Source organism: Schistocerca piceifrons, chromosome 4, assembly GCF_021461385.2.
Source record: "Schistocerca piceifrons isolate TAMUIC-IGC-003096 chromosome 4, iqSchPice1.1, whole genome shotgun sequence".
In the NCBI taxonomy this organism is placed as follows: Eukaryota; Metazoa; Arthropoda; class Insecta; order Orthoptera; family Acrididae; genus Schistocerca; species Schistocerca piceifrons.
In genome coordinates this window covers 29789013-29809373 of record NC_060141.1, presented here as the reverse complement: position 1 = coordinate 29809373, position 20361 = coordinate 29789013, and the positions used below count along the sequence as shown (strand labels likewise).

The 20361-nt window shown below is 38.5% G+C and overlaps 1 protein-coding gene across 1 annotated transcript in view; it reads right to left on the bottom strand.

Moving 5' to 3' along the window:
- Positions 1-3194: 3194 nt before the first annotated feature.
- Positions 3195-20361, bottom strand: part of LOC124794888 (E3 ubiquitin-protein ligase KCMF1-like) — a 93125-nt gene continuing 75958 nt past the window's right edge. The window contains 5 exon segments of the mRNA XM_047258584.1: positions 3195-6051; positions 17409-17593; positions 18881-18930; positions 18933-18987; positions 18989-19055. Coding sequence (XP_047114540.1) covers positions 5259-6051; positions 17409-17593; positions 18881-18930; positions 18933-18987; positions 18989-19055 — 1150 coding nt within the window. The 3' untranslated portion in view covers positions 3195-5258.

The following is a 20361-nucleotide window of genomic DNA, read 5'->3' as shown; positions in this document are numbered from 1 at the left end:
GCATTAGTGTGGTAGGCAAGATTTTCATTGTAGCATGATGGCTCATGGTTGCCTGCGTAATGGATTCACAGTGTCTGGAAATCACTGTCTTAATGATAATCACGATCTGATAATGACTAGTAGCAACCTCCCTCATGTTCATTGCATTGTATTACAACAGCTTTAATTTAATTTCATAGTAACTTTTACAAATAAACACCGCTTTTGAAGAAGGCCGTCTCTATAATGCACTTTCACAAATTATTGTTACTTCCGTGTGAAATATGCTAGTATGTACTAGGCGCACAGTCTTAGGTTGGTACAGTCTGATGCCAGACAAACATTCCTCCTCAGTATGTTCCATAACATGACAATATCCACCCTCCTCCTCACCCAGGATGTCCCTGTACAGTGCAAGCTCGTCTGTAACAAGCTGCAGATTTTGTGTCTATTGTTATCTGTTTATGAAGACTGGTAAATTTAATTACTTCAGATTTTTTAATTAGACAAAACTCAATTTTTTTTTAATTTAATATTTTGAACAATATAAAGGTAATGACAGTAAGTGTAATTTATTCATTTTCACTTGTGCCTCCTATTCTTCCCTGTAATTTACACTTTTGGGTTCAGTCCACTGAAGAGTGCAATAAGGGGGCTTTACAGTATTTCTGAAGCTAAAGCTAAGTGTTTCTTTTAATCCATTATATAAATTTCTGTTACAGCTGTGTGTACTTTATACTGGTGACCAGCAACATAATATTTCAAATGCAACTGTTCATTTTCAAACCAGACCTGTACGCTTATCAAAGCAAAATTATCCCGAAATACTTGCATGACGTCTGCACAACACACAGCAACACAACAGATATAGTGTGTTATTATTACATGTATCTCACATTCAAACAGATAAAACTGCACTGCACTAGTGCAGTTTCATGCACCGCTGAATGTGCCACTCTTGTAATAAGAACACTCCATATCTGTTATCCCAATAAAATGTTGGAACTACATAAATTTCTTATGATGGCTATTTTTCTCATCATATTATGTCTAAATAAATGTGTAAATGTTGAACACAAATAATCTACAGATTTTCAATGTAAATTTGTTGCACAGTCCAAACTGACACACTGTGTGTGTGTCTATAAATGGCAAAATCCTTTCCTGTCACTGACATCAGCCATCTGGCTAGTAGTCAGCTTGTAGTCCACAAATAGTTCTGTATGTGCGGTGTGGGGAGGGGGTAAGACATCCCTAGCACTCCGATTTGGGTATTGGAAAGTGATGTAAGCATTACTCTGGAATACCGGCATTTTCAGTCACATTTAGTATACATATGACTATCCGGAAGGAGGGGAGGAGTGGGGGAAGCTGTTGTGGTAAGACACTCCCATATGCCCTTAGCAGCAGGGTGAAGTTGTAGCATGTAAAAATGAAATATATTAGTGTTGAACACACAGTTGTTCGGGTTGCTTAGGTTTCGGTGAGCATCTTGCTGATGTCCAATCCCTTGGACTGTAGGTGATGGTGGAAAAGGCGATATGTAAAGTAGAAATGTGGAAAACCTGGAGAAATTTCAACAAATTTAGCGGACCCATGGCTTCATATCTAGGAAGAAATACTGCAGAGGTCAGACACCTGCAGAACTGGGAATGGGGGTGGGGCTGGGAAAGAAGTGACACACAAAAATAATGAAAAGTGACCAATGCTAGTGCTGTCTCAATAGTTTTCAATATTGCTAGACCAATTCATGATCACTTCATCTGTAACTGCATGGAAATCAATAGAAATCTGCATTGAATAGCTCATCCCTGTGAGCAGGATTTTGGGTGAAAATGTAGTGTCACATTCAAATACTCAAAAGTAACTGACATTAATGTCAAATCACAATTTTCAGGTTTTCAGGGCTGATTGGTGACAATTATGATGACACCACATCTGTATAATATTGAGATAGATAGTAACAGGGCAATGCTAAGTAGTCAGCTGGTACATTAGGACCTTTCATTTTCTCTCTTTTGTTCTTTTGTCTGGTACTTTACTCCCATCCTTCTTTGGTTTCATGCTTATGAATTTGAGAGCAACAATGTGAAGGGTGATAGCAAAAACTAATATTATTATGCAAGAATTTCTGCTTCCTCTGAGAAACACAGCAGACAAAAATGTATACTAATATCTTTTTTGCTATATTTATGATGTGCCTTCTTGAGTAGCATATGAACTGAATAGTCTGGAACATATTTATGAACCATAGAGATAAAGAAATCTATTAGAACAGCTCTAGATTCTACTGTCATTTTTTCGAGTTCCAGTTTACCTTATATTTTTGCTGTGTAGGTGATTTACCATTAATTTTATTAACATTTTGCCTCTTATCAATGTCGTGACAAATTATGGCAAAAAAAGGTAACAGATGTTTGCATCTAATTATGATGCACAATTTGTGACACAGCAACACAGATTAACAGAATATCAAGCTTCAGAAATGAACATACCTGTTTTGGGCATTAAAAAGAGAAGACTTGGTGCTATGAGATTAGTTACTTAAAGTAGAATATTCAATTCAGACAAGCTTTGAGTATTCTGAATGTGGGATAACTTTCCAATAGAAAGCTGAATTGTTGAAAGATATTACGGAAAACTGGGCTGCTACTGATACAGTCCAGTTTGTACTGGTGTGTGGATAATTCAGTTATACACAAAAGTGCAAGTTTTTAATGTGAGTGAACAACGTTTTTGAATTGGGCACAGATCATGTTTCACTCGCTTAAGATCGTCCACTGATATTGGAGTGCTACATTACAGAATCATTCTCTGTGTCAGTCTATGCAACTGAATATGCAATAAGAAACAAATCTAGCAGTCAGCCTTCTTGCTATGCCATCGGGACACACTTCATCCATAACTGCATGGAAATCAATAGGAATCTTCATTGCATAGCTCATTTTTGCACACCATGACAGTTTTACCTTTAGCACTTAACAGAGAGAGAGAGAGAGAGAGAGAGAGAGAGAGAGAGAGAGAGAGAGAGAGAGAGAGAGACACTGTCTTTTCATTCAAAAGCACAAATCCCCTTGGATACACTCACAGACAAAGCAGTGAAAATTCAATAAAATGAGCAAGTGTGCATCATAGTCAGTTCAGCAGCTGACATATATGTATGAACCTTAAATTACATCAATTGATTCTTTTTAAACATACACAAATTCAACCACAAAACAGAAAAATGACCAAGTTATATGCTATAGATTAAGGAATGCTAGGTTTCTTACCAAAATGTATTTATTTTCATTTTTACTTTAAGGTCATTAGTATTATGCAATTTATGCATAACCTTTAGTAGGTAATTCAAATATCCTGGAGCTAAGCTGTATCAGAATCCTTAAATTTTTATTTCTAGCCTCACTATATCTTCTATACATATTTATTGTATAACTATTGTAAAGCAAATCTCAATAATGAAAGGGGCTGAAAGGAAACTGAACAGAGTTACAATCATATTTTGGAATAGTGCAGAGGGTTATTATGTATTTCACTGGTTAAGTTCAACATCAGTAGCTCCAGAAATATTGATCTGGGCACAAATTTTCTTTACGCAACTGCTATATGAGCTGCATCAAACAGTATATAATGGAGACTGTCTGGTACAGACAATTACATGCATGATTTTGGTAAAAATGCTCTCCGATATTCATGCTTAATAAGCAATTTGCTGTGACAAATTAATAGTGCAGTACTTTAGATAAGAAAACCAGCTGTGTGCTGCATTTATATTTTATCACAGTGATATCTTCCAATATACCAAAAGAAATTTTACATACTACCTGATCCAATAGTTCTAATAATGCTACTCATCTTATGAAGTGAAAACTTTTCATCAAGTTTTGACACATTTTAATAAAAAAAGAAGCATATAACATATATTCCACATTACTCTAAAGAAGTCTGGCATCTGTTTACAACATTAAACCTAATAGATAATAAATATTGTATTTATAATGATATATGATGCATTACAAATCCAAGTTGTTCCACCATCATTATGCTGATATTACTTGGGTATACTCTTAACCAAGTATTAATGTAACAAAGATAACACTTTTAGGTAGTGACTGCACAAAATAAATTACAGAACAAAACCAAACGGCAGTTGTGCATAATGTCTTTACAAGTTATTCAGGATGGTTGCACAGAAGTGTGATGATAATATTACTAAAACAAACACTCCCAATTGTATGACAGCTTTATTAACCAGTGAGATGTCAAAACAAAAAGACAAAATTACTCTGAACTGTTATCTGTCCTCCCAAACAATAAAGTTTAAGCACATTTTTTATAGGGCTTAATTGATTTAATTACAGCAAATACAAATAAAATGTGGCAATAAAGACTACTACTGCAGCAGCACATGCCCATATTAATCGAAAAAAGTCTATAAAATCTGATGCACGGTGCTCACCTAAATAGATTTCATGAGATTGTTACAGAAATTCATTTGTTAGACCTGTTAATAGTTACACATCTGCATTTAACAGAGAGCAAAGTTTAATCCCTCACATGAATAATTAACAGTCTATGAGTGTGCCAGAACTGTAAAGCACTCTGTGCAATAAATCACAGAAGATATTACAAAATAATAAAGGTAGGGGGGGAAAAAAAGGAAATAAAATGGATAGGACTTCTCTCTTTGCCTTAACAAAGACTATGAAAAAAAAAAAAAAAAAGATATTTTACATTTGTGTTTATGGAAAACAAGATCAGTTCATTCTCAACAGTCTACCACGCACATCCACATCTTGCAGATTCAAGTACACACACAAGCTATTTTACAACAGTCTGCAAAAGCTGGTCAGACTGACATGCCCGAGGTGTTTATTACGAAGTATATTAACATATATATCAAGGTTTAGTTACGACTTACTTATATAGTCATATACATATATATAACAATATACAACAGAACCCTACCCCAAATGTAAGAATGTCACAATAATTCAAATCTTTAATACAAAGATCTGAGACTGCTGAATATATATTTGCTTTTAAAATTTAGCAAAAACTGTGACAGACTAACGAGTGACCATGGTCACAGTCAACAAATAGATATCCTGACTCCCACGAAGAACAAGAGGATGTCTCTTTATGTCAGACTCACCAACTTTCACACAGTTTGTACACAGATGGCAAAATATAATTACAAATAAATGAAGGATCCAATGAATTAACAGTGGAATTTAATTCTAAGCAGCTGGACTAGATACAGGACCAATAGCCATTTGTTAACGAGGTGGCGGGGGTTCGGCAGAACGATTCCTAGTGCCTGCACTAGCTTCTGTGGCTCCCGTGCTACTGCCAGTTCCCGGTCGAACAGGCTTCCTACGAGAAGGAGCAGGGGAAGAGGCGCCGCCTCGAGCACCTGGTACGGGAAGAGCTGCAGCCACTGAAAGGAGAGGGGATGGGGCAACTTCCCTAACTGTGCCAGTGCCTGTCACAACCCGTACTGTCGGGACCACTTGCACTCGCTGCGGAGGTGGCGGCACCGACTGTCGAGTCAGCACTGGAGCAGGGCCTCTAGCAACAGTTGGTGCAGCACGCCTTACTGTTCCTGGGACAGGCTGCGGTTGTTGCTGGGCCTGTGGGAGAAGATGCTGATGCTGCTTAACAACTTGCTGCTGTAGTAGGTGCTCTCGATGGCGCACTGTGTGGGGCATACAGGTAGAAACCTGTGCAGCTGCCACAGGTGCAGGCTGATGACCCTGTCCAATGGGCTGCTGAGGCGCAGTTATCCCTTGGGAGTCCGTGCTTCTCCCCTCTCCTTCCGAGAGATTTTTTGTATTATCTAATGGGGCACCAGCTGATGTTTTCAAAGTTACACACTCTTCCTCAGCAGCAGCTTTTTCTTCACTTTCTTTCCGTACTCCTATCACTTCAGCACCTTTTCCCGTCAAGGACAGCTTCGACGCTTCTTCGACAATTGAAGATAAAACAACTTCCTGCACAAAGAGGCTACGATTTGCCCTTTCTCGTTCCAAAACTTGGAGCTCCGCATCTGTCAGATGTGGATTGAAGCATCTGTAATCAAGAAATATTCTATGTATTTCTAATATCCAATATTATCACATAGCTTTAAAAAAATATCTGTAGTTATTGAAAAATGTGTTAAAACCAGATTCTGCATTTTCTAAATTTGACAGCAGAAGACAAATAAAACAAAGTACATTTAAAGCAAGAGTTATGTTTGTTTGATGCATGTAACTCACAAATGCCCGAGATGTTTATTACCAAGTATATTAACATATATATCAAGGTTTAGTTACGACTTACTTATATAGTCATATACATATATATAACAATATACAACAGAACCCTACCCAAATGTAAGAATGTCACAACAATTCAAATCTTTCATACAAAGATCTGAGACTGCTGAATATATATTTGCTTTTAAAATTTAGCAAAAACTGTGACAGACTAACGAGTGACCATGGTCACAGTCAACAAATAGATATCCTGACTCCCACGAAGAACAAGAGGATGTCTCTTTATGTCAGACTCACCAACTTTCACACAGTTTGTACACAGATGGCAAAATATAATTACAAATAAATGAAGGATCCAATGAATTAACAGTGGAATTTAATTTTAAGCAGCTGGACTAGATACAGGACCAATAGCCATTTGTAACAATGGGGGAGGGGGGGGGGGGGGGGGGGGAAGAGACATTTAATGCTGTTCATTAATGCCCCTCACTCCCATCCAAAACAGATGTTAAATTTTCTCAGAGAGGTTCAGAGTTGGTTAGAGATAGCCTTTATCTGTAGCTGAACTGTAGTTCTGAATGGCATTTCTCCACTGTCTATACACTTTTTTTCGTGAATGCCGATAAATGGGGGAGTCGTTTATAGGATGAAGTGAGTTATCTTTGCTAAGAATAAAGAAGTAGCGGCATTGTCATGATTGATTCACTGGCAGTAATGGGTTGAGGGATTGGCGATCTGCTGGTCAAATGTTACAGCATCACGGATCACTCCTTGTCCTGCCTTGTAGGCAGCAGTCGGCCAGTTACAACAGACCCAAAGCCCTTTCCTTGACTGATGCTTATGTTTTCTTCACTAAGACCATACAAGGAGAGAAGCAGTATAGAGGGAGCATGCTCGACCTTGTTCACACAGTCCAGTAACTATAACTGTCCTTTTGCTTCATACAAAACAGCTCAAAAAGAAGCAGTAGCACACGGAGATAATGAACGCTTAAATGTTTCATGTAACAAATTGAAGGTGGTGGTTGTTGTTGTTGTTGTTGTTGTTGTCGTCTTCAGTCCTGAGACTGGTTTGATGCAGCTCTCCATGCTACTCTATCCTGTGCAAGCTTCTTCATCTCTCAGTACCTACTGCAGCCTACATCCTTCTGAATCTGCTTAGTGTATTCATCTCTTGGTCTCCCTCTACTATTTTTACCTTCCACGCTGTCCTCCAGTACTAAATTGGTGATCCCTTGATGCCTCAGAACATGTCCTACCAACCGATCCCTTCTTCTGGTCAAGTTGTGCCACAAACTCCTCTTCTCCCCACTTCTATTCAATACCTCCACATTAGTTATGTGATCTACTCATCTAATCTTCAGCATTCTTCTGTAGCACCACATTTCGAAACTGAAAGTATCTTACTGAAATGTTATATAATAGTATTTATCGTCACTCATTACATGTCAGTTCTCAAAAATATATCGGTCACTTACAGACTACTACATTGTTACTGCACACAGTATTGTTTGATTGCTAACACTGACATCAGCCAAAGACCAAAATACTTGCCACATCAATATTTTCTTACCTTTAATAATTCAACTAGGATGCTGAGTATTCTTCAAGAAAATGTTTTCTACTTTCCACACAAATCCATGTTAGAATGTAAAAGAAGCGAAAGTGACCACTGAATATGTCTACAGTAATCATATAGAACATATGGCTGTTAATAAAAGCGGAGGGGGGGGACTATTGTTAAAAATTATTGTTTACTGTGAATACAACAATAAACATGAAAACCCCTAAAATTTACTTTGCTTTCTATCCATTATCTTTCTTATTATGATATTTGTCTGTTCTACAACTTCTTTCCCAATTTGTAGTGATCTCCAGCTCCGTAATTTTGGATCAACTTTTATTCACTTAGTCTCAACACTTATGGTCTATTAATTTTGTTTCTTCAGCTGCATACATTGGATAAAATACAATCCCCAATCTCTATGATTTTCACAATAATCATTTTCAAGCAAAATATATTAACAAAATACTGGACTGCCTAGTGAATAATAATGAATAAGATTGTTTATCTTGCATATTGAGCTTAGGTTAACTAACACACTGAAGCCAATGGACGTACTAGATACGTTCACTATGTTTTAACCATAAAATCAGACAGATATATGTCATACATTCTTCACTTCTGACTTATTTATTTGTGATTTAAATGTGTGTTTTATGTTTGTATGTGGCGAGACTAATTGTTTGGCTTGTTGTAAGTGCATTGTTGATGGCTAGTGCATGCCAGTCTCTCGTGAATGGTACCAGTGTTACGAGAACTGCGCAAGCGCGCTTGGAATATTGTTGAAGGTTGTTTTGTTCTTTGTCAGCTGCCATGTTGTGCTATTGTGTCCATCCTTCCCATGTGTAAAAACAGAAATAGTGAATATGGCTAACAGGCATCGCTTGTCAAACTTAGAGATTGAAGAACTCTTAAACAATGGCTCAGAACTTTATGATCTTTCAAATGACATCACTGATTTTTCAGAAGACGATGACGACTCACGTGGGCTGGAGAGTGAAACCTGTGCTGCTGATAGAAACAATGGTAGTAAGTATGAAGAAGCTAATGCACAAGTTTCTATTAGTCAGGTTTGTCATTCAGTTCAACAGCCTGCCCTTCATAATGAATGGTGTTATTTTGATGCACTCCCTGAATTACCTCTGAAGAAACGAGTGGAATTCAGATTCCTGTCGATACATTATCGTCAGAACTAGACTGTTTGTTGCAATTTTTTGATCAGAGCATGTATCTAAAAGTAAAGTCAGAGACAAATATATATGCTACTGATACTGTTTCTGAACTTCGCCGTCAGAACAGAATCAAACCAAAATCTTTATGGAAGAAATGGAGAGCAGTCAGGATACATGAAGTACATCAATTTTTTGCAATCGCTTTGCACGAGTGTGTTGTAAAGAAACTTAAACTTAGGTATTATGGTTCTGAAGACCCTGTGCTTGCTTCATCATTTGCTTCTCAGCTAATGTCACGAGACAGATTTTTTGCCAGATTCAAGATGCTGTATGTGAACAACAATGTGCTATGGATACCTCAACGAGAACCAGGCCATGACCCTCTGTATAAAGTAAGATCTGTTTGGGACTTTTTCACAGAAAGATGCAGAAAAGTCTTTTATCCATCACCAAATTGGGCTGTGGATGAAGCAATACATCCTTTTTGAGGAAGAATTGGATTGTGTGTTTATATGAAAGACAAACCAGAGAAATATGGGATAAAACAGTATGTCGTAAAAGATGCTCGAACAGGTTACATTGCAATGCTGAAGTTTATACTGGAGGAAAAGGAATGTTGACAATTCTGTCAAATTACTGTTGCTGAGGCTGTGTTCCTTTTACCTGAGAAAAGGACATGGGGAATACATGGACAATTTTATACAAGTCCTGCAGTCCTTGAAGAACTATGAGAAAGAAATACATTGGGATTTGGTATTGTGATGAAGAACAGGATAGGTTTGCCTAGAGACCTAATGAATCAAAAACCAAAGAAACGAGAAATGACATTTCATCGCAAAGGACATGTTTTCTGCTTGAGATGGAAAGACAAACTTGATGTACACATGTTGTCAACACAGTATAAGGTGACTGCTTCGCATGTCCATGTAAAATCCAGGAGTGGATATGTTGAGGTAGTAAAGCCAGATGTTGTACTAGACTACAACTTGCGTAAAACGTGTTGACAGAGGAGACCAGCTGATGAGTTACCATCCCTTCCAGAGAAAGATGGTGAAATGGTGGGAAAAGATTTTCTTCAATATTTTTATGAGGGCAATTGTGAATGCTAACTTTATTCCCAATATCAAAATATCAAAAAAGTATGCATTAGCAGATTTTATCTGTAAATTAGGAAAGCAATTGGTTCAAAAATGAGGAGTGAAACTAAATAAAAACATACATTAAGCATCTGGAGTTGCAAGTGCAAACAGACTCACAGCACGTCATTTTCCTGAGAAACTGCCACCAACACGAAAGAAAACAAATCCAGCTAGAAGATGTAACGTCTGTTGGGCACAAGGGAATATTGCAGGAAAGGCAGTGGGCAAAGAGACCAGATACTACTGTAGGCCATGTAACGCAGGCTTTTGTGTTACCGAGTGTTTTGAAAGATTTCATACCCGAGTGAGGTTCTCTAAATTGTAAAAATGAGAGAGGGGGGAAAAAAACACATTTCACAATAGAACACTTTACCTATAAATAAAGCATTTAGTATTTCCTGCTGACAAGTGATTTTAAATCAACAGGCTACCATTCCCTACGACTTACAAAAATTTTGTCCACTTCAGAGAAAAATAAAAATGCTGAAAAACAGTATCTTTAGAGTAATATCTACAAATCCTTGTATAATTTATTTGTGCTAAATGTAGACATATTCACAAAAAGGAAGGATGGGAGGTTAAGCTGATATACTGCCTAAAGAGATAAGTGGATTAGTAAATTTACTAAAAAATTGTAAATTGTAGCAAATTTCCTCAGGATCTGGGTATTAACTGGATAGCTGGCTCATTAGACTCAAATGTGTTAGCAGAACACATTCAACAAAGCAAGCCACTTACTGTGGAACATTCATCTCCAGATTTTGAAAACACGCACGAAAACATGCACACAGCCTGTCCCCATGAGGAACACCCTTCTCCTGATTATAAGTGTTTTACTAGATTTACCCAACTTCATATCTCAAGTAGAGATGTAAAATAACCAGCAAACCCACAGAGGGACAATTCCCGATGCAGCACAGAGAATAGCAAATTAGTATCTTTGGCAAAATTAAAGTTCCAATTACCCCTTGTTCTGTGGTCATGCAGTGCTGGAAAATGTGGAGATTACTTGCACAAAATGTTCTATCAACTTTTATGTTGAGTCTTTCTAGTGGGTTCAGGAACTTTCAGAACACATTGCACCTCTAACCAATTGCCTCCAGAACAACTGTGGCCTTACTGAAAAAGTTTATAATATTTAGAAACTTATACCCAAACCGATCTTGCACTCCTTAGCAATGTACATTTCAAACTTTTGCTGAGCTGCATACTTGTTCGTGATTTCTGAAAGCCATAACAGTCTAAATAGTCGTGTCCCACAGTTAGTACTCTGTATCCATGTACTCAGTTTATTACCATCTACCACTTATGTAAACCACCAGATTCTTCTTTTTTAGGAAGCATGCACCCTTTCCACCATTTTATGATTCAATAAGAGGACTACTATTACAGAGAGTTTACAAGCTTTTTGTGTTCCATTTAGTTCTTCCTGATATTTTTGTATATTTTATAGTTTCGCGCGCGTGCGCGCGTGTGCGTGTGTGTGTGTGTGTGTGTGTGTGTGTGTGTGTGTGAGAGAGAGAGAGAGAGAGAGAGAGAGAGAGAGAGAGAGAGAGGGAGGGGGGGAGAGAGAGAGAGAGAGAGAGAGAGAGAGAGAGAGAGAGAGAGAGAGAGAGGGGGGGGGGGGGCGAAGAGGAGGAGGAGGAGGAGGAGGAGGAGGAGAGATCTTCATTACAACCATTCTGTTCCAACTTAGAACAGAATACACCCCATAACAATTATTAGCTGAAACTGCATCACGGGAACATGCCTTCTGAACACCTATTCATTTTTGCTGATACCTACCAGCAGTATATGCATCCCATGAAGTGTTTCAAAGTTGAATCTTCTCAGCAGCCATGCACCTCACGTAAGTCATTTTGTTTTTATATATGCACAGGCTTATAACACCTTCATGATCTGGCACTTAAGCAACTTCACTCCAAAACGTACAATTTTCCACTGTCATGCCTAACAGTGGCGTTATGTCCTGACTTTATGATAGTGCTGACAAGCAGCCCGCTTAGTAAAAATTGTAATCCAGCCATGGCAGGACCGTTCAGCCAAGTTACATGATGTGCTACCCATTTGTGACTAGCCATGAGGAGGGAGCTGCAGCCAATCTTAAGAAACGAGTTATTTGAAAATGTAGCAGTTGGTATCAACTTGATTGTAAGCATATTTACAATACTGTTTGGTAATTGTTTCTCTCAAGATACTGCTGCAGAATAAAGAAGTTATTATCATCAGTCAATGTCTGACATCACAGTGGAAGAGTGATTTTAACTACACTGAAAATTTAATATAAAGAATGTAAAAAAGTGCTAAACAGTGATACTACAGCAAGACAAACCAACTATTAGGACTAGCCCTGCTGACTAGGAAAGCTAAAATAAAGTTATATAATACAATCATCAGACCACTTCTAATCTATGGGGCAGAAACATGGAGCCTAACAAAAACAGAACACCATCATTTAAAAGTGTTTGAGAATAAAGTTTACAGAAAAATCTTTGGACGATATTATGACAATGAATCACAATGCTGGAAGAGAAGACAACATAGAAATCCATGAGATATCACAACAACCAACAATAGTAAACATAATAAATGATAGAAGACTGCAATGGACTGGACATCTGATGAGAATGAAATAAGACCAAATTGTGTTAAGAATATTCAGGGAGAAGCCATATGGCAAAAGACCAAGGCGGAGACACAGGAGTACTTGGCACAATGAAATTGACTGCATATGTAAACGACTGGGGATAAATAACTGCGAAGAGGCAGCACGGGACAGGAGAAGCTGGATGAATTATGTGAGATCGGCATGGGAGCTTCAAGTCCCTTAGCAGCCTACTGCTACTGCTACTGCTACTGCTACTGCTGCTACTACTACTACTACTACTACTACTACTGCTACTAATGATCAATATCCTTTCTGTGGCCAAGTAAAAAAGAATCAATTTCTGGCACAAGCAGAGGAAAAGCCAATTAGTAAAATTAATCAACAATGTGAACTTGTTTGCAAATGAAATTCACTACCAGGCCACTCCTGAAAGGCATTCCAGTTCTATAAGAATTAATGTCTTCTACGAGAAGCCTGATTAGCTCTTCTCTTGATGTCACCGTTATTGTCAACTCAAAATATGCTGTAGCTGAAATTCTAATTCAGTTTTGAAAAGATAAAATGATTTTGGAAAAGGAAGGACATACAAGGCGAAAACAATAGCAAGATGATGTGGGTTACGAGATAAAACACATTAACCTAGCATAACAGGACAGGATAACGCAACCAGGTAGTACTGAGAGACAAATGCATGCACTTCATTACTTCAGCAATATTTCACATTTTGTAATTTCATACTGATCGCCCTAGAATCACTGCTCACATTTTTACTACAGTAAGTATCCAACAAAGTATTTTTTTATGATATTATGTTTGGCTGTTGCATTATTTTTATATTACTACTGAACAAGAGCATTTGAGAAAATCTGGAAAACTGAGATCAGGGTGTAGTAACAAATTACTATTTCAATTATGTATGAATATATGCACTACTATTGCATTATTACGTGTGTGTGTGTGTGTGTGTGCGCGCGTCACACATCAGCTTAGCAAACTTGAAAGAAATGGCAAATGCACTAGTGCAATCTTGTCTAAAAGAAAATTATAAAGCTTCCATTTGGTCTGAACCAAAAGGTTGCACTGTAACATTTTTCTTCACATTAATCCTGTCTATAATGGTGCTGCTGTGTTCCAAGATTTGGCCAATTTATTTTATTTAACTTTGCGACCAGATGCTATTCCTGTTACTGCTGTCACCAGTTACTTGAGGGAGGGAAGTCACGTGCGCCACCTGTCTGTGAATCACGTAAATTTTGCTCTGCAAATTTTAACTATTTGTTTATCAAGATTTCTGAGATGTTAATTGGGGACAAGCCTAAAAGAGCATGGGAAACCAACTATAATCCACAGTTGGCCAGTACACCAGCCACGATTGTTAATCTGACTTGCAGATTCAATCCAGGTGTGGTTCACCTTCCTGTCTCGATTGCCACCACGCAACATGTCACATATATGAAAAAGCCTATCCAATAGATCATACTACTGAAGTTATCTAGAAAGCTAGATTCCCTAGAACTGTAAATAGAAAGAAAACATTGTTTACTGGAAAATATTTATTGGATCACTGTAGCAAACACGAGCAGCTACTCAACATTCACCAAAAACATTAATTCAGTTATCATGCCATGGGAATAAATTTCTATATTCTTGTGTCACATAAATCTGCTGTCACGGCAGTATGAATGCCAACTAAAGAGCAATTTCTTCCATTAAAAACAAACCATGGGACATGAGCAGGCTCTGTACTACATGACAAGACAGCAAATCCTTAGCTAATTTTTGCAGAAAATCTGCTGCATAATGAGTCATATGTTGTTGTTGTTGTTGTGGTCTTCCGTCCTGAGACTGGTTTGATGCAGCTCTCCATGCTACTCTATCCTGTGCAAGCTTCTTCATCTCCCAGTACCCACTGCAACCCACATCCTTCTGAATCTGCTTAGTGTATTCATCTCTTGGTCTCCCTCTACGATTTTTACCCTCCACGCTGCCCTCCAATGCTAAATTTGTGATCCCTTGATGCCTCAAAACATGTCCTACCAACCGATCCCTTCTTCTAGTCAAGTCGTGCCACAAACTTCTCTTCTCCCCAATCCTATTCAATACCTCCTCATTAGTCACGTGATCTACCCACCTTATCTTCAGCATTCTTCTGTAGCACCACATTTCGAAAGCTTCAATTCTCTTCTTGTCCAAACTGGTTATCGTCCATGTTTCACTTCCATACATGGCTACACTCCATACAAATACTTTCAGAAACGACTTCCTGACACTTAAATCTATACTCGATGTTAACAAATTTCTCTTCTTCAGAAACGATTTCCTTGCCATTGCCAGTCTACATTTTATATCCTCTCTACTTCGACCATCATCAGTTATTTTACTCCCTAAATAGCAAAACTCCTTTACTACTTTAAGTGTCTCATTTCCTAATCTAATCCCCTCAGCATCACCCGATTTAATTTGACTACATTCCATTATCCTCGTTTTGCTTTTGTTGATGTTCATCTTATATCCTCCTTTCAAGACACTGTCCATTCCGTTCAACTGCTCTTCCAAGTCCTTTGCTGTCTCTGACAGAATTACAATGTCATCGGCGAACCTCAAAGTTTTTACTTCTTCTCCACGAATTTTAATACCTACTCCGAATTTTTCTTTTGTTTCCTTTACTGCTTGCTCAATATACAGATTGAATAACATCGGGGAGAGGCTACAACCCTGTCTCACTCTTTCCCAACCACTGCTTCCCTTTCATGCCCCTCGACTCTTATAACTGCCATCTGGTTTCTGTACAAATTGTAAATAGCCTTTCGCTCCCTGTATTTTACCCCTGCCACCTTCAGAATTTGAAAGAGAGTATTCCAGTTAACATTGTCAAAAGCTTTCTCTAAGTCTACAAATGCTAGAAACGTAGGTTTGCCTTTTCTTAATCTTTCTTCTAAGATAAGTCGTAAGGTTAGTATTGCCTCACGTGTTCCAACATTTCTACGGAATCCAAACTGATCTTCCCCGAGGTCCGCTTCTACCAGTTTTTCGATTCGTCTATAAAGAATTCGCGTTAGTATTTTGCAGCTGTGACTTATTAAACTGATAGTTCGGTAATTTTCACATCTGTCAACACCTGCTTTCTTTGGTATTGGAATTATTATATTCTTCTTGAAGTCTGTGGGTATTTCGCCTGTCTCATACATCTTGCTCACCAGATGGTAGAGTTTTGTCATGACTGGCTCTCCCAAGGCCATCAGTAGTTCTAATGGAATGTTGTCTACTCCCGGGGCCTTGTTTCGACTCAGGTCTCTCAGTGCTCTGTCAAACTCTTCACACAGTATCTTATCTCCCATTTCATCTTCATCTACATCCTCTTCCATTTCCATAATATTGTCCTCAAGTACATCGCCCTTGTATAAACCCTCTATATACTCCTTCCACCTTTCTGCCTTCCCTTCTTTGCTTAGAACTGGGTTGCCATCTGAGCTCTTGATATTCATACAAGTGGTTCTCTTCTCTCCAAAGGTCTCTTTAATTTTCCTGTAGGCAGTATCTATCTTACCCCTAGTGAGACAAGCCTCTACATCCTTACATTTGTCCTCTAGCCATCCCTGCTTAGCCATTTTGCACTTTCTGTCGATCTCATTTTTGAGACGTTTGTATTCCCTTTTGCCTGCTTCATTTACTGCATTTTTATATTTTCTCCTTTCATCAATTAAATTCAATATTTCTTCTGTTACCCAGGATTTCTATTAGCCCTCGTCTTTTTACCTACTTGATCCTCTGCTGCCTTCACTACTTCATCCCTCCAGAATTATCACAAATCATTGTATAATTTTTTTAAACTTTCCTACTTTTGTTGCCCAAAATACTCGGAGCAACTATTTTTCAGTTGCTGCAACTGTGGCACTAAAGAGTGATTACGTAGATGTCAACATGTGCAGTTTGTGGCACTTCCCTGCAACTCTCTCACATGGACACTTGCTGTTTGCAGTGTACAATTTGTCTGTATGGAAAATTTCATTTCTGGATAATGCTCATTTATCTGTCTCCAAGCAGTGCAGGCTATGAACATGGCACATAAACCCTAGGGCACAGGTGGGCAGGGGTAAGGGGGACAAACAACTGACAAGCAAGCAGTACGATAGATGAGTCGTGGAGACATCACATGCAGGGGTGCCAATGTGGCTTGTGCATGCACAGAATGCATGCAGCAGGGCACCTGGCATGTAGCCTCTCTAGTTATGCCTGCCTAAGGGTAAGCTGACGGATCCCCTTGCCCTTTGTGCCAGTGTTGGTATTGTTAATTTAGGTTTTAGGGTGACAAACCACTAGGAGATTTCCCATGCAGCAATATTGTATGACAGAAATACAACAATATTTCCTTATTCCATACAGCCAGATCTCACAAATTAAAATTTGGACTATAGAGTAATCAATGTAACTCATAAATATGATAATTTCATCTTGACTAGGTTCTTTCACATAAAGTTTTCCAGATAAGTGTTAACTGCAACTTTAGATACCTTAAAAGAAATTCACTGCTAAACACCTTTCTCCAAGTTCTCTCTCCCACCAAATAACAACAGAAAGTCATTATAACAATGAACATCAGCATTACACTCCACAACAAAACAAGAAACTAAATAGTTCAGTCTAGTAAAGTACTGCTAACACGCTTTTAAAAACAGAATTAATATACCTAGAAAGCAGGAACTGAGAACTGTTATGAGAATTCTGAGCTTTTGACTCTGATGGCGCAGCAGGATTTCCTGTTGTCGTGGTTCCAGCTGCACCTGAACCCGAAGATCCCGCTCCACCAGTATTTGCTGATGAAGCCGTTTGTGTTTGCCTCCGAGGTAACCGCTCCAGTTGTTGTCGTGCAGCCTGAAACAAGTACACTGAGCACTGAATATGTTCTTTGAACAAATGGTAATCAATCAAATATCTGTTTTCATTCCTCCACAGAGTGGATAGCACATAAATTACATAAATTATCAAGAATAATTTTCCTCCCACAGTCCATACATCAATCCAAAAATCTGGCAAGCAATTTCAAAGGAACAGGTAGTCACCTAAGATCTTATATCCCGGAAACTTAGATACTTGGCTTGAATTTTAGTATCAACTAGAAGTGTTCCATTACGAAGTTGTTTGACACTTTTTAGGGGTCCAGCAACACCCTCCAGTGCCTTGTAGATACAGAAATGGGAGACCTTCTCAAAGGTTTCCTTTGTTTTCTTGATTACAATGAAAGTTTTATGGCACACTAGTGCCCTGTTACTAGAATTCTGAGAGTTCTTCTCGGGAGGATTAACCAACTGAGCTCTCTTTGATGAATGGATGTGGCTACTACCTGATGGTACACCCGTCCCGTCAGGAGTAGTAGTTTGATGAGACTGTTCCACAGGAATACCACAGGACACCAGGGAATCAAACGTCAACCCAGGAGCAGAGCCCTGCATGCCTGAGTAATCCTTATACAACTGGAGGGTGGCAGGTGCCCCTGAGGTTGCCTGCTAGAGACTGTTTTACCTCAACAGCTGTTCCCTCATCAGCATATTACACACTTTGAGGTGAGGATTTTTTTTTGAGGTATGTGCCTTCTCGTGTGATGCCAAGGCCCCCGTCCAGCGTTCTCCAAAACACACAACATTCCACTGCTACCCTGCACAGGAACCTGGGGTCGCCAAGACTGTACCCAGCAAACGAATGCTAAGCCCCTCGGGGAGGGGGGGGGGTGGGGGAGGGGGGTTACAATATCTGCTATTATGACATTTGTCAAGACAAAAACATCTGCTCTCCATTACCAATAAGCTGCACCCCAGATCCTACGCTTTGCTTTTGCCTTATTAAATACATTCTTCCATGCCTGCTGTCAGTACTCTTCAAATACGCAGTGGCAGAAATTTAATCCAGCTAGCTGCATGGAAATGTACACATTATCGACTGTATTATGAAAACTTCGAAGACCAAATCAAATAACTTTCTAACACCCCAAAAAATAACAGAAAAAGCAGTGTGCGCACACACGCACGCACGCACGCGCTCTCTCTCTCTCTCTCTCTCTCTCTCTCTCACACACACACACACACACACACACACACACACACAAAATTAAAAAATCAATTATTTCCAGTAGAGTCATGTGTAATTATGAGATGTCCCACATACCCTCACCTGCTGCCTCTCCAACTGCAGCTGCATCTGCAGCTGCTGGAGCGTGAAGGTGTGGAACCAGGCCCAGCTGCTGAACGACGCACTCCAGACAGCTGGGACAGGGAGTTCTGCTATTGGGTCGACACTTTCTCGGCTTGAAGGTGAAAGTGAAGATAATCCACCAGATGAGCTGCAAAAACAGGCATAAAAATCAATACTGATTGGTTAGAAACAGGCGGTCAATTCTGTCATTTAAAAAGGAATGAATGCTACGTTACACTATGCCAGACTAGCACTTCCCCACAAAATATTAGCTTTACACTGAAATGTTTCTAACAATGTTTTGTCCCTCATTGTCTGAAAGGCTCATAGCATTTAAGCTGAAGATGGACACATGGAACAATATGATGATCAAGTACATATGGATTGAAGTAAAAACATGCATGGAATTCACACTACTCAATAATTTTTGAGGCAACATGATGAAATACCAGTTGAAAATATTTGGTGCAGCTTTTTAAGAGTGCGGAAAAAATTTATTTATTTGGATGTTTTAATTTTTATCCAGTTGCATGGGACAATGTGCGCCAAAACTAGTTGGCAATGAAACAAATCCCTACATAATTCTGATAAAAAAATTAAAAATTAAGAAAACCAAATAATTAAAAAACACAAGGAAAAAAGTTTAGATTCTATAGATAATAAAAGGACTTGCTCACAAGGAAGCCTTTCAGTTTAATTTGTAATTCTGAGGTTTATCATTTAAATTATTAGGTTCTTTTGCAGTTTTTCTGTATAGCGGCTAAGGAAGTATTAGCCAAATGCATCCAATTTACTACATCATGTGCATGCAAGAGTTTTACAAATTCCCTCATCTAGAAGTAATTAGATGGTACAGGGACAAACATTCGCTTGCATGGTGTTTTTGAACTAGCACCTAACATTACAGTCAGTTGTGATAACCCTTTTCTAGGTTCAAAGTAGTCTTTATAAATGTTCAGTTACCCAAAAACATGACCTTAAGGCATAACAGAGTGAAAATATGCAAGCCAGCACAGTTTCACATTTATATAAATGACAGCAAGGCTTTTTCTATAATAGCAGCACTTAGTTTCTGCAGAAAATTATGAATGCACAACTTTCACTAATTTTTTTCATACACATCTGTATTCCTAAGAATTTAAAATGTACAACTACACCGACCATTTGCTCCCCTTGTGATACTACGATCTGGTTTGTATGAGAGTCGGGAATTACATGCACTGGTTTTTGTTGTAATTAGGTGGCAATATATTCCCCTTAAGGCCCAAGCTGACATAAACCATTGCCCTACTTGCTAAGTAATTTAAATCATATTTCAGATCTTTCACAACAACTTTTTTCATCTACAAAAAAGAAATTTTTATATGAAAGTGGCAGGTCATGGATATACCATATTAGCCATACATTTCCCCACAAAATCCGCGCATGTAAATTTAGGGTGCTGTTTATCTGCA